Source organism: Hesperophylax consimilis, unplaced genomic scaffold, assembly GCF_061612785.1.
Source record: "Hesperophylax consimilis isolate HC1 unplaced genomic scaffold, BYU_Hcon_1.0 scaffold_33, whole genome shotgun sequence".
NCBI classification, from domain to species: domain Eukaryota; kingdom Metazoa; phylum Arthropoda; class Insecta; order Trichoptera; family Limnephilidae; genus Hesperophylax; species Hesperophylax consimilis.
In genome coordinates this window covers 2774265-2788510 of record NW_028301263.1, presented here as the reverse complement: position 1 = coordinate 2788510, position 14246 = coordinate 2774265, and the positions used below count along the sequence as shown (strand labels likewise).

The 14246-nt window shown below is 42.7% G+C and overlaps 1 protein-coding gene across 1 annotated transcript; it reads left to right on the top strand.

Annotated features, from left to right (window-relative positions):
• The first annotated feature begins 7591 nt into the window (after window positions 1-7591).
• LOC149409241 (uncharacterized) lies at window positions 7592-13924 on the top strand. Its single transcript, XM_089650057.1, has 4 exons — window positions 7592-7913; window positions 8565-9893; window positions 10102-12627; window positions 12750-13924. Exons 1-4 carry the CDS (start codon window positions 7592-7594, stop codon window positions 13922-13924), a joined length of 5352 nt encoding a protein of 1783 aa, XP_089506183.1.
• Window positions 13925-14246: the final 322 nt, after the last annotated feature.

Below are 14246 nucleotides of genomic sequence, written 5' to 3'. Positions count from 1 at the left end.
GCGTCTCGGTACCTACATTTCGTTTACAATATGATATTATGAAGATTTACATTCGTATTGTGATATTATTATGTGAATGTAAGTCTTTCTACTCTATTTTTCATATTATGATGTTATTATATAAATGTAAGTCTATCTTTCAATTCTATTTTACGCACGTAAACAGTTTTTATTGATAAATTTAGTTTGCCTTTATCTGCTCTAACTTTTTTTTTTTTGATTTGAAGTTTTATATATACCTGTACCATTATAAATTTTTTTAATCATATTGTCACCTTCTATTAACTTCATAGATGTCGTTGTAATTTGTAATTGATTTGAAAAAAAAGTATGTAGGTATATGACGTATTGAACTTTGCGTATATTAAAAATATTTCACCAATGATTAAAAAATATATAAACATATGTGTGTATGTGTATGTATATGTATAATATTTACGTGTATTTCACAAGTAACTCACGACTCACATATACCAACAATTCACTTAGGTATCTATGATGTAATTTTAGACATGTTTATATATCCTATATATCTTATAAATTAATATTTTGTTTATGCTAAAAATATTTCTTTTAACATACAACCGTACTATTAAGATCATCGCGCACTTCTTGCATTTTTATTTTTATTTAACCTTCCGTTGAATATAGTAATTTATATGTTTTTTTTTTTTAATTAGTTTTTTCTATTTCCTTATATTTTGTTATCTTCTTATATTGTTTATAATCATATGTTTTGTAATTCTATAATTCGTCGTGTAATCGACGTATTATTTATCCACAACCTTACACCATTCCCCCATTCCACTCTCACTCCCCCCCTCTTTCCTAACATGCTCTCCGTACTTGCTGCTCACATTTATATTTCACTATTTCACCAGTTTAGTTTAACATCATGCGTGTCCTTCATAAAACTCTGCATTTATTATTTGTTTTTTTATCTCTTATCTTTACCAAAATTATTTACACTTATAGAAAAACTTACATAATTCACGATGATTACTATTATGTATCAAAACTGTAGAGGACTACGCACTAAAACAGACATATTTCACAATAATATTTTATTGAATGACGATTGTTACATATTCGGTATTTCTGAAACTTGGCTAATTAATTCTATTTTAGATCCGGAACTGGCACCAACAGAATTTTACAGCGTTTTCAGACGGGATAGATCAAATAACATTACAATTAATAGCATAAACAACCAAGAAGATTCTCGTCGAGGTGGTGGAGTGATGATCATAACACATAACAATCTTAACGCTTACCCTCGCGAAGAATTGGTCTGCAATGCTGAATGTATCTGGGTAACTATTCCCCCTTCTAACTATACCTCCAAACGCACTATCCATGTAGCCTGTGTTTATCTCCCACAGGGACAAGGGTATGAAACTGCACTCAATTCATTCCTTTGCTTACTTGCTAACGTAAAAGATCAACATCCCGATGACATTTTACTTGTAATTGGAGATTTTAATATGCCCACCGTAACATGGAATATACATAACAATGATTTACACTTGACACCTGAAAACTTGAACTCAACTAGTTCCTCACTTGCTGACACAATCCATTATTCTGAATTAAAACAATATAATTACATAAAAAATGCAAATAACAGAATCCTGGATTTAGTTATCTGTAATGAGGAATGCCAAGTATATCGTGCATGCGATCCTCTTGTCAACGAAGACTCGCACCACCCATCACTCAAAATTATGCTAAAAATCGATATACTTCCTATTATTCACGCCCCACCTAAAGAAATTTATCAGTTTACAAAAGCCAATTACGAGCTAATCAACCAACATCTGTCAATGACAGACTGGTCATTTACTCAGGAAAATTCGGATATTGACGTAGTAGTCGATTCTTTCTACAACATTTTAAACAGTACCATCAACCAGTTTGTCCCTAAACGTATCATCAAAAAGAGAAAATTTCCAAACTGGTATTCAGCTTCTCTAATTAAAATCATTAAAGATAAACAAAAACTCCATCAAAAATGGAAATCCAATAATAATCCAGTAGACTACATAGAGTTTTCAATCAAACGTACCCAACAAAAAAACTTACAGAAGCATTGCTTTATTCAGTACATAAATTCAGTTGAATCTAATATTCTTATAAATAATAAACAACTTTGGAACTATGCTAAAAGCAAAAGTAAAACAAATGGCATCCCACAAATCATGCACCTTAAAGATGAGTCAGGCACCGGTGCTCAACAAGTGTGTCAACTTTTCTCTAAACACTTTCAGTCCACCTACGTTAATGATAAGGACACGAATGATCCCAGTATAGTCGATAGTTTTACCTATATGAATAATCATAACCCGATTGGGAACGTACAAATAAACAATTTTTTGATCAATAAATACCTGAAGAATTTAGACATTAGTAAGGGTGCTGGCAGTGATGGTATATCGCCATACTTTATCTCAAAATGTGCAAAAAATCTTTCATACCCCCTAACTAATATATTTAGAATGTCACTAAAAGCAGGAAAATTTCCTACAAAGTTTAAAGAAGCAACTATAATCCCTATTCATAAAACAGGTTCTAAAAGCAACATTGTAAACTACCGCCCAATCTCAATTCTAACTGTATTTAGTAAACTCTTTGAAAAAATTGTCTACGATCAAATTTATACAACAATTGTTCGCAACATACAAAACCAACAACACGGATTTCTACAAAAAAGATCGGTACTAACAAATTTGGTAAATTTCACGGAATATTTAACGAGCAATATGGACAATAGAAACCAAGTAGATGTAATCTACACTGATTACTCTAAGGCAGTGATTCCCAAAGTGGTCTATATCGACCCCCAGGGGTCTATGACAACCTGCAAGGGGTCTACGTCAGCGAAAAAAAAAATTGGGGGTCCATGAAATGAAAATGGGGGTCCACGATAGTGGATCTCAACATACACTGATAGTACCTATTTACTTATAATAATTTAAATTATCTTATAATATTAAGACATATACATTATTTATAAAAGTACCTATGAAGTAAAAAAAATATTATATATGTTTATAAAATTGTGTAAGTTGTAGGATGTAGGCATTCGCTTTGTGGTTGCAATACATTTTGAACTTGTAAAAACCTGCACATAATGATATACCAGTATCATCTTGTTACAAGCATACGCGCCGTAAAAATTCTTGTCAATTTTTGTCTCAGTCTTACATACAGAAAACATGTTAAAAAAATATATTTTGGAATTAAACTACATATTTTGGCCGGTCACATAAATAAATATGTATGTGTGTCAATATTTACTTATTTATGACCTTGCTAGGTATTTTTTATTCTTTTATAAATACATATATCTTACCAAATAACTTAACAAAAAAGTAAAAAAATTGTACTTTGGTCCATTGGTCGTTACACTGTGGGCCAGTTCGGATTACGGAGGTTCGGATTATGGATATTGCACTGTACATACTTCTCCATATTAAAATTTAAATTTTGTATTATTGCTAAAGTGGAACCTGTGAACTTTTACACATGACAGTCGAATGTACGTAGAGATAAATCGCATAAAAATTTGTTATTATTATTCGTTGTATAATATTTTATTTTAACATTTTTTGTCATGTTACTTTCAAATTTCCTTAAAGTTCCATCATACCAAAACCTTAGGTAACAATCATAACATTCCCCTATGCCTGCCATAAAATCTAAGACCATACAATTTAAATTTGACTTTGATTTTTTAATATACAGCTGCTGGACTTTATGTGTTATTTAAATAGATTAATTTTGCCAACTTTTTGATTGATGCCATGTTCGAATCTAAAAAGAAATGTAGACAGTACAGTGTTGATTATTTGAAGCTTGGCTTTATTCCATCATTGTCGGACAAACAATTGCCTATGTGCCTTTTATGCAACAAAGTTTTGGGCAATGACGCTATGAAACCATCTAAGCTGCAGGATCATTTGAAAAGATGTCACCCTGATAAAACAGATAAAGATTTGAAATACTTTCAAACACTCAAAGATAAACTTCAGAAGAGAACTACGCTGGACAGAATGTTCGCTTCGACGTCACAAAGAAACGATGATGGTTTGCGGGTGTCTTACAATATCTCGCTACTTATAGCAAAATCTGGAAAACCGCATACTATCGGAGAGAAGTTAATTTTGCCAGCCGTTGAAGAGGTTTTAAGAACTGTTTTACACAAACCTGCATCTGATATCATTAAAAGAATTCCCTTAAGCAACAATACTGTTGAAAGACGTATTGATGAAATGAGTTCTGATATTGAAAGGTTCTTGTGTAATTATTTGCAAACGACCCATTTCTCTATACAACTGGACGATTCAACTTTACCTGGTAATGAAGCATTATTATTGGCATATGTTCGTTTTATTATGAATCAAGAAATCTACGAAGAACTGTTCTTCGCAAGAACTTTGCAACCGACACTAAAGGTGAATCAATATTTCATGTTTTGAAGGATTACTTCATTGAAAAAGCAATCCCTTTATCAAATTTAATATAATGTCAGTAGCTACAGATGGAGCACCTGCCATGGTTGAACGTTATTGTGGATTTGTAAGCTATTTAAAACAAAATGTGACAGGGGTGTTAGCAATACATTGTGTCATCCATCGACAACATTAAGTTGCTAAAAATTTGAGTGTTAGATTACATGAATCTCTTCAATTAGTCATTGATGAAGTAAACCGAATCCGAAGCAACGCGTTGAATACGCGGTTATTTGCGCAGTTGTGTGAAGAAAATGACGAACACTTTCATCAATTACTCCTTCACACTGAAGTACGCTGGCTGTCGAAAGGCTTATGTTTGACAAGATTTTTTGCACTTTTTGAGACTATTTTAGAATTTCTGGATACTAAAGATAAAATTTCAAAAGACAATTTAATGAAGTGGAAAACAGACATCGCCTATTTAACAGATTTGTTTACAAAATTTAATATGGTTAATTTGCAGTTACAAGGCGATAGTCTAAATTTGATTAAAACAAAGTCCATCTTATCAGCGTTTCTTGCCAGAGTTAAACTAATGAAGCAAAATATTGGACGGGGCGAATTTTCCCAGTTCCCAAATTTGTCACAGACAAACTGCCAGGAAGACGACGTTTCAACCTACGTTCAACATTTAAATGCCCTCTATTCAGATTTTGAAACTAGGTTTGAGGATGTTTTGACTACGGTAATACCACCGTAGATAATTAACCCATATGGTGACATAGAAGAAACGAATGTCATAAAACAAGAAGAACTGACTGAAATAAGTACAAACGAAGAACTTAAGGTTCAGTTTAAGCACGGATATCAGCACTTATGGCTGCAAAAAAACATACCCGTTACTTATCCCGTATTATGGAATATAGCGAGGAAATTTTTAATTTCCTTTCTATCGTCATACCTAGTGGAAAGGGGGGTCAGCGCTGTTACCAATTTCCTAGCGAAAAAAAGAAACAGACTGGACATTATTAGCCGAGGAGACTTAAGATTAAACCTTACAAAATTGACGCCAAATGTTGATAATTTATTATTAAAGCATCAGGTTCATTCTTCCCACTAAAAACATTTACTTATTGCTTAGTTTATTTTATGTTACGTTTAGTTTATATAACAGTTACAAAATTTTATTATGAGTAGTTTTAATTTAAATTCAATTAATAAATGTATAGAACTGAACATATGTTTTTACTTTAAGTTTTTAACACTAAACTTCACTACAGTTAGAAATTTACCAAAAATCAATATCAGGTAATTAGGGGGTCTACCAAAAACAGAAAAACATGGCAAGGGGTCTACGACACAAAAAAGTTTGGGAACCTCTGCTCTAAGGCCTTCGATAAAGTAAACCATTTCATTTTAATTAAAAAATTAAGTCAAATAGGCATCCATGGTGATTTACTTCGGTGGCTCACTTAATACCTTCGGTGCAGACTTCAATGTGTATCAGTTGCGGGAACTAAGTCCAGTTTCTTTTCCGTGCCCTCCGGTGTACCTCAAGGTTCTCATTTAGGGCCATTATTATTTAATGTGTATATTTATGATATTCACAAATGTTTTTTACATGCCAATTACCTAGCATATGCAGACGATAAAAAAATCTACTTAGTTATCAAATCAATCGAAGATTGCATTAAACTTCAAGAGGATCTCAATCGTCTTTTTAACTACTGTGAATCAAATAAACTTGTAGTAAATACCTCAAAGTGCAATAAATTATCATTTACACGTAACAAAAATAAAATTTCCTTTGATTATACATTAAACGGGACACAAATCAAAGAAGTAGATTCTATCAGAGACCTTGGGGTAATACTGGATGTGAAATTAAACTTCATTCAACACACTGATGCAATCATCAACAAAGCCAACAAAATGCTAGGATTTATAATACGTTTAACGAAACCTTTCCGCAACCTTAAAACTCTATATTCCCTTTACACAGCGTTCATCCGTCCCCACCTAGAACACTGCACACCGATCTGGACTCCTTTTTACCAAGCCCACATTGAAAGAATCGAAAGAATTCAAAAAAAATTTTTTAAACACATTAATTATAAACAAAACTTACATTTCTCAAATAACGCCGATTCTATTAATTACCACAAATTCAACTCACTTCATACACGACGTTTGGTTTTTGACCAAATTTTATTATTTAAAATTCTTAACAATGGCCTCGACTCACCAGAGCTAATGAATTTAATAAATATTCATATTCCAACAAGATCAACACGGCAATCCCATTTGTTTCATTTACCTACATGTAGAACTAACTTTAGAAAAAATTCACCAATTCCACGTATATGTGCCCAATATAATACTAAATTTCAAAACATAGATATTTTTAGCAATACACTTCACAAATATCGAATAGAAGTAACTCGTACGATCGAAAATTAATACTATAGTATGGAATGTATTCAGAGCATCTCCTATCCTCATCCTAAATTCCTATTCCTCCCCTCCTCACCTAAAATATATATATATATATATATATTTTTATTTTTATTATTTTTTTTTATGCAATAAAACTCCATCTCCAATCAATATTAATATAGGAGACTCTTTTGGCTTGACTGTTTTTAACATGTATATATTTATATTTGTATTTTATGTATAAGCTGTTTGTCTCTTACCTTTACCAATAAATAAATAAATAAATATTATTCCACATCCTTAATGTGCGACTGCTATAGTTAATATTAATGGATTTTCGGCGCCACCATACATTTAAAAACTAATGTTTTTGTTTTGTTCAACACAGTGAAGAGATAAGGGTGATCGCTAATTACTCTCATTGAACATGTGTGAAATTTAATGTATAATTTTGTCCAATAAATAGAGAAGTAACTGGTACAAACAGTCACTTCTCATCCGAGAGTTCTCGGGAAAGTAATACTTGTTTAATTTAATGTTTTCCTACTTCCCCTGCAAAAACTCTCAGATCAAGGTGTCAATGTGTGCCGGTGCCCTATTGAATTTGCAGTATTTGTGCGGGCTTCACTAACTTGGTCCCGTACAAATTGGTCCTTCGTGCCGGTTCTACGCATTACGCCTTTAATCGTGCTTCAGTAAAGATGCCTTCGCTCCGCAGTGGAAATAAAATCTCTACGTCATCCGGGGCGTCGCGATCAGCAACCAGCGTTCCCGCAGACCGAGACAAACGTATGTCTCGCCGAGCCCCGGACCCTACTTCCAACTCTCCGACTGATGTTCCCATTAGCCAAGATGCACCCCAGCAAGCTGATCAAGCTATGCTTGCCTCGGACTCCATTGAACAATCAACCACAGCTTGGGGTCCCATCCTGACCCACAGTTCCCCGGCCCCCCAGGAGTCCGACGGAGAGGATGATGACCAACGGTCAGAGTCAACTGAGGATGCAATACAAATGTTGCGCCGTGAGTTGCGCACTCGAGAGAAGCAGCACGTTAAGCACACCGCCAACCTACTTGCAGCCCTGGCAGCAGCAACAAAGACATCCGCCGCACTGCAAGCAGGCCACCAACCTGCCGATTCCAGGTTCACAACTATCCAAGCCCCCGTGGCGCCTGGAGCGTGGCCCGCCTTGAATGCCGGCTACGCTATCACAGCACCCGGGCAAGCCTCGAATGCATGCCCGGTGCAAACAGCGCCTGGAGCGTGGCCCGCCTCGAATGCCAGCTACGCTATCACAGCACCCGGGCAAGCCTCGAATGCATGCCCGGTGCAAACAGCGCCTGGAGCGTGGCCCGCCTCGAATGCCGGCTACGCTATCACAGCACCCGGGCAAGCCTCGAATGCATGCCCGGTGCAAACAGCGCCTGGAGCGTGGCCCGCCTCGAATGCCGGCTACGCTATCACACTACCCGGGCAAGCCTCGAATGCATGCCCGGTGCAAACAGCGCCTGGAGCGTGGCCCGCCTCGAATGCCGGCTACGCTATCACAGCACCCGGGCAAGCCTCGAATGCATGCCCGGTGCAAACAGCGCCTGGAGCGTGGCCCGCCTCGAATGCCGGCTACGCTATCACAGCACCCGGGCAAGCCTCGAATGCATGCCCGGTGCAAACAGCGCCTGGAGTGTGGCCCGCCTCGAAAGCCGGTTACACTATCACAGCACCCGGGCAAGCCTTGAATGCATGCCCGGTGCGTACACTGCCGGGAACACGGCCCGCCTCAAATCCTGGCCACGCTATCATAAAACCCGGACCCGCCTCGAATGCACGCTCAGTGCACATACTGTCGGAAACTACGGGACACACGGCACCCGTGGCAAGCATTCCCATAGCCGATTATACTCTACCACAGCACCCCGAGCGACAGCTCCAAGCAGCAGTACCTGGAGAAGTGGAATTTACGCATAACAGATCGCAGCAATTCCCTACGAGTCAGGATTTTTCACCACTGTTTCCGCCACTGCCTACGGCCGATGAGACAGCACAGCACACTCACGAGTGGGTGCAAAAAGGCGCTGATCAGCTGTCCCAGATCACCTCAGCAATAGCAGAGGGTTTTCGCACGTCCCGTGCCCAAGAAAGCCCTCGCACGATAGAGGACGATACACGGATGGCCGCCTTAATCGCAAGGCAGACCACGGCCAAGGATCTTCCCCTCTTCCTGGGTGACCCGCTCGAGTGGCCCACATGGAAAGCCCAGTACACCCAATCCACAACCACTTGCAGAATGACTTCATCTGAAAACCTCATCCGGCTGCAGCGTGCACTAAAAGGGAAGGCTCGGGATGCAGTCGGCCCTCTCCTCATGGATCCCGCTCAAGTTCCAGAGATCCTCTCTGTCCTCGAGCAGCGATACGGTGGCGCCAGCGCAATAGCCACGCTGATGTTGGAAAAGGTGAAAAAGCTGCCGTATCTCACAATAGACGCAACCCTTGAAGACCTGGCAGACTTCTCCGGAACCGTCCAGAACTTGGTGACATCACTTAGGATCCTTAGGACTGACGGATACCTGACCAACCCCACCCTACTGAATGACATCACAACAAAGATGCCGATTACGCTACGGATGACCTGGCTGTATGAGACACGTGGTCTTACGAGTCTAGCTACAATAACTCAGCTGGCAGCATTTCTGAAAAGTATGGCTAACGCTATACCCAACAGCGGGATGATCGACCCAGTGCGACCTCGACCGCGACGGACCGAGCAGGTGCATGTAGTAAACGGTGAAGAAGTTAAACCAGACTCTAGACCCGCTGAATTTGTTACATCGCGTAAGAGGAGTGAGCCTCGCGAAAATAAAATGAACAATACGCGTAAACGCAAACTGTCTAGTGAAAGTTGCGGCCAGTGCGGTGGCAACCACAAAACTCGCGAGTGCACCGAGTTCGCGGAGAAAAGTCTCGCCCTCCGGTGGACAATGGTGCGACAGAAGAACCTGTGTCGTAAGTGTCTGGATCGACACCACTCACGGGACTGTAAAACCAAGGCATGGTGCGGCATAGGAGGGTGCAGATCACCACATCACCGTTTGCTTCATGACCCACAGTTCGTACCGGAAGGTGCTGTCGGTGAGGTTGTGACTGTGACGCCAGACGACGGACCGGAGCGTGCTGTTAAAAATTGTGCAGGTTATGTTGGGCGTCCCCCAAGGAAGCAAAGTTTTGGTGTTCGCGCTCCTCGACGAAGGCTCAACTGTGACACTTGTCGACGCTGACATCGCGACACGGATCGGGGTGAGCGGCCCAGTCCGCGGCATACGGATCCATGGCGCCAAAGGGATGTGCACCTCTGACACACTCTCCCGCCGAGTGAAGCTGACCATAAGAGGATGTGATAGCAGTGACACCTACTACATCATCGCCAACACGATCTCCGACCTCAACCTGCCAGAACAACAGGCCCAGGGAAACCTTGTCACCCCAAAAATTTTGATAGGGCAAGACAATGCTCATCTGATCGTTTCACGGGAAGTGCGCGAAGACCATGACACTACGCGAATAGTGTCACGAACCGCACTGGGGTGGATCGCCCATGGGGGTGTCGGGACTGGCAGTGACAATAAATCCACGACGCTGGCACTACAAATTGAATCAGCCGCAGATATCCGCCTAAGAGAATTGGTAAAATGCAACTTTGCCGTCGACTATCTTGGCGTAACTGCCGCGGTGAGAACCCAGGCAAGCGAACAAAGGGCCATCGCACTAATGAACACGACTACCCGGCCTCTTCGCACTGGGAGGTGGGAAACTGGCCTCCTGTGGCGTAATCCGGAAGCCACATTGCCTGACAACCGGCAGTGCGCGCTGAAACGACTTCATTCCCTTGAGAAGAAGCTGGCAGCAGATCAGAATCTGGCAGCAGCCTACAGCGACAAGATGAGCCAGCTGGTCAACAAAGGATACGCCAGGAAGCTGTCTAAACTGGAAGCGTCAACAACCGCACCCAGAAAATGGTACCTGCCGCACTTTGCGGTGACAAACCCCAATAAGCCAGGGAAGATCAGAATAGTGTTTGACGCCGCCAGTCGATGCCGAGGGACCTCCCTTAATGACCAGCTGCTTACCGGCCCTGACCTGCTGTCTTCCCTCTTAGGGAATATTCTGCGCTTTCGAGAGGGAAACATCGCCATTGCCGCAGATATCAAGGAAATGTTTCTGCAGATCAAGATAAGGCGGGAAGATCAGCTGTCCCAACTCTACCTCTGGAGATTACCGAACCAACACGAACCTGATACTTACCAGATGTCATCTATGATGTTCGGAGCCACTTGTTCACCGAGCAGCGCCCAGTTCGTCCGGAACAAGGTAGCCGGGGAATACGATGAAAACCCGATTGCCGCAGCAGCCATTCGTTCTAAATTCTACATGGATGACTACCTAGATGCGGTAGACAGTTGTCAGGAGGCTGCCTCACTCGTCCACGGTGTGAGCACCCTCCTCGCAAAAGGAGGATTCCACCTAACTAGCTGGGCATCTAACAGTCCAGCTGCCATAGCCGGTGTTCCCACAGAAGACCGGGCCAGTTCCACAGTGCGGATCAGCGGTGGAGGTACGGAGACGGAACGAGTGCTCGGACTAGTTTGGGACCCATCCACTGATAACTTCCTGTACTCATTCCAAGAGGCGATCACCCCAGAAGTGGCCACGCGACCCACGAAAAGGCAGCTGCTCTCAATAGTAATGAAAATCTTCGACCCAGTAGGCTTCATTTCCTGCCTTACAATCCGGTCGAAGATACTGCTGCAGGCCGTGTGGCGCTCGAGTATAGGCTGGGACAACCCCATTACCCCTGAACATACACAGAGGTGGACCGAATGGCTGAGCCTGTTGAATACACACAGCATTTCAGTTCCGAGACGCTGCCTCCATCTCAAGCAGAACAGCGTGACCCTACATCTCTTCTGCGATGCGTCAGAACAAGCCTGCTGCGCTGTCGCCTATTACACCGAAGAAGTAAATGGATCCCTACAGGCGACATTTCTGGCCAGTAAATGCAAAGTGGCGCCACTGAAGCCCCTCTCCATTCCCCGCCTTGAGTTACAAGCCGGACTCATCGCGGCAAGACTAGCCCAGACCATCCACAAGGAAAGCCAGGCCCGTATATCCCAAACGTACTTCTGGACAGACTCTGCAACCGTATTGTGCTGGTTACGAACTGACCCACGTACGTACTCTGCCTTCGTGGCAAACAGACTAGGCGAAATAGATGAGTTAACCAACATACTCGACTGGAGATGGGTGCCAACCAAGCTCAATCCCGCTGACATCGGTACAAGGGACTCAGATGTGCCCGACCTATCACCCAAAGGAAGGTGGTTTACCGGGCCGGCCTTTATCATTTTACCTGAGAGTGCGTGGCCAAAAGAGCGTGCACCTGTCAAAAGGCCCGACGACCAGACACTAGAGGTTAAGCCTCACTACGTCGGCCTTCTATCAACTGCAAGGGAAGCCTTACCATCCATCGAGAGATTCTCCTCATGGCAACGGCTGATTCGTGAAACAGCATGGGTTCTCCGCTTTGTGAAACAATGTCGGATGAAAGTTAACAAATCTGTAGGGGGCCCACTGCGAGCGGAGGAGATCAAGGAGGCGGAAGACAGATGGATAAAAAGGTCTCAGGAGGACGCCTTCAATACTGACATGACCACCCTCAAGCAAGGCCAAATGCTGCCGACTGGTAGTCGTCTGAACCCATTAAACCCCTTCTTCGGACAAGACGGCGCCCTGCGGATGGGTACCCGGCTGCGAGCTCTAGCGAAAACGAAGTGTGTAGCACGGACTCCCGTCATCCTGGATCAGACCACCCGTACACTCAGCTCCTGATTCGCCACTACCACCAGAAGGCGGACCATCCCAGCACGGAGAAGACGGTCGCAGAGGTGCGGGGCGATTTCTTTGTACTGCGTCTGCGCACTACAAGCAGGAAGATAGCACACGCCTGCCCCACCTGCCACATAAGGAGAAGCAAACCCTCTCCACCACTAATGGGGGCGCTACCACCACCTCGACTGATGCATCACATCCGCCCATTTACACATTGCGGACTCGACTACTTCGGGCCTATGGAGATCACGGTTGGCAGACATCGGGAAAAACGATATGGAGCCATCTTCACTTGTCTCTCGACCCGCGCCATTCACTTAGAACTGGCCGCCTCACTGACCGCAGACTCAGCCATCATGGCCATACAGCGGATGACTGCGCGAAGGGGACAACCCGCAGCCATGTACTCCGACAACGGAACAAATTTTCATGGAGCCGATGCAGAGATGAGAGACGCTCTGGTATCATTGAGCCACGATGCCAGAATGCTTGATGCCATAGCCACCCAGGGCATTGAGTGGCATTTCATACCTCCAATGACGCCCCACATGGGGGGAGCTTGGGAGAGGCTTGTACGGTCAGTAAAAAGAGCCCTGAGCACCACACTTAAGGAACGGGCACCTAGAGAAGAAACCTTACTCACGGCCCTGGCAGAGGCTGAATTCACAGTGAACAACAGACCACTCACTCACATATCAGTTGACCCACGCGACGAAGAGCCTTTGACCCCCAACCACTTTCTTCTAGGGTCGGCTGGAAAGCGTCCCCTCTTGTCCATGTTTGGCAAAAAGGAAGAGGAAATATGCCTTCGCCGCCAGTGGCGTATCGGCCAGCAACTTGCAGACATATTCTGGAGGCGGTGGCTTCTAGAATACCTTCCCACCATGGCAGCTCGGCAAAAATGGCACAACCCGGTCACACCCATTAAGAAGGATGACCTGGTGGTCATTATGGACTCCACGCTGCCACGGAACAGCTGGCCGCGTGGCCGCGTCCTTGAGGCCGTGCCCGCCGCCGACGGACAAGTCAGGACAGCCCGTATCCAGACAAGTTCCGGAATATATGTTAGACCGGCCATTAAAATCGCCGTCATACTACCTGCTTCAACAACACCAGCCGATCCAATCACCAGCACGACAACACCTGCCTAGCCGAAACCCCTTGCAATGACATCAACTGCAAACACGAGACGCTGGGATGAAACAGAACACGCCCGACGGAGTAGCTGGGCGCAGCAGAGACTGCACCGTGGGGAGTATATCGGACGTGCAGAGCCAAAGTCATTATGAGATAACAAGATCTCAAGTTTTTACGATGTCCTTAATATTTTTGATAAAACCATTTAGATATCTGTGTCAAAATAAATATGATACTATAATATTTATTTATTTATTTATTTATTATTTATTAACGCCGATTATAGCGGCTTTTACAAAAAAATAACATTTGTTATACATATTAATACAGAATATA

Bases quoted from the DNA above. Each gene is read 5' to 3' on its own strand.
- LOC149409241 (XM_089650057.1), top strand. From the start codon at position 7,592: ATGCCTTCGCTCCGCAGTGGAAATAAAATCTCTACGTCATCCGGGGCG. The intron at 9,894-10,101 runs GTAAGTGTCTGG...GCGTCCCCCAAG, and splicing joins GCGACAGAAGAACCTGTGTC to GAAGCAAAGTTTTGGTGTTC. The intron at 12,628-12,749 runs GTAGTCGTCTGA...ATCCTGGATCAG, and splicing joins AGGCCAAATGCTGCCGACTG to ACCACCCGTACACTCAGCTC.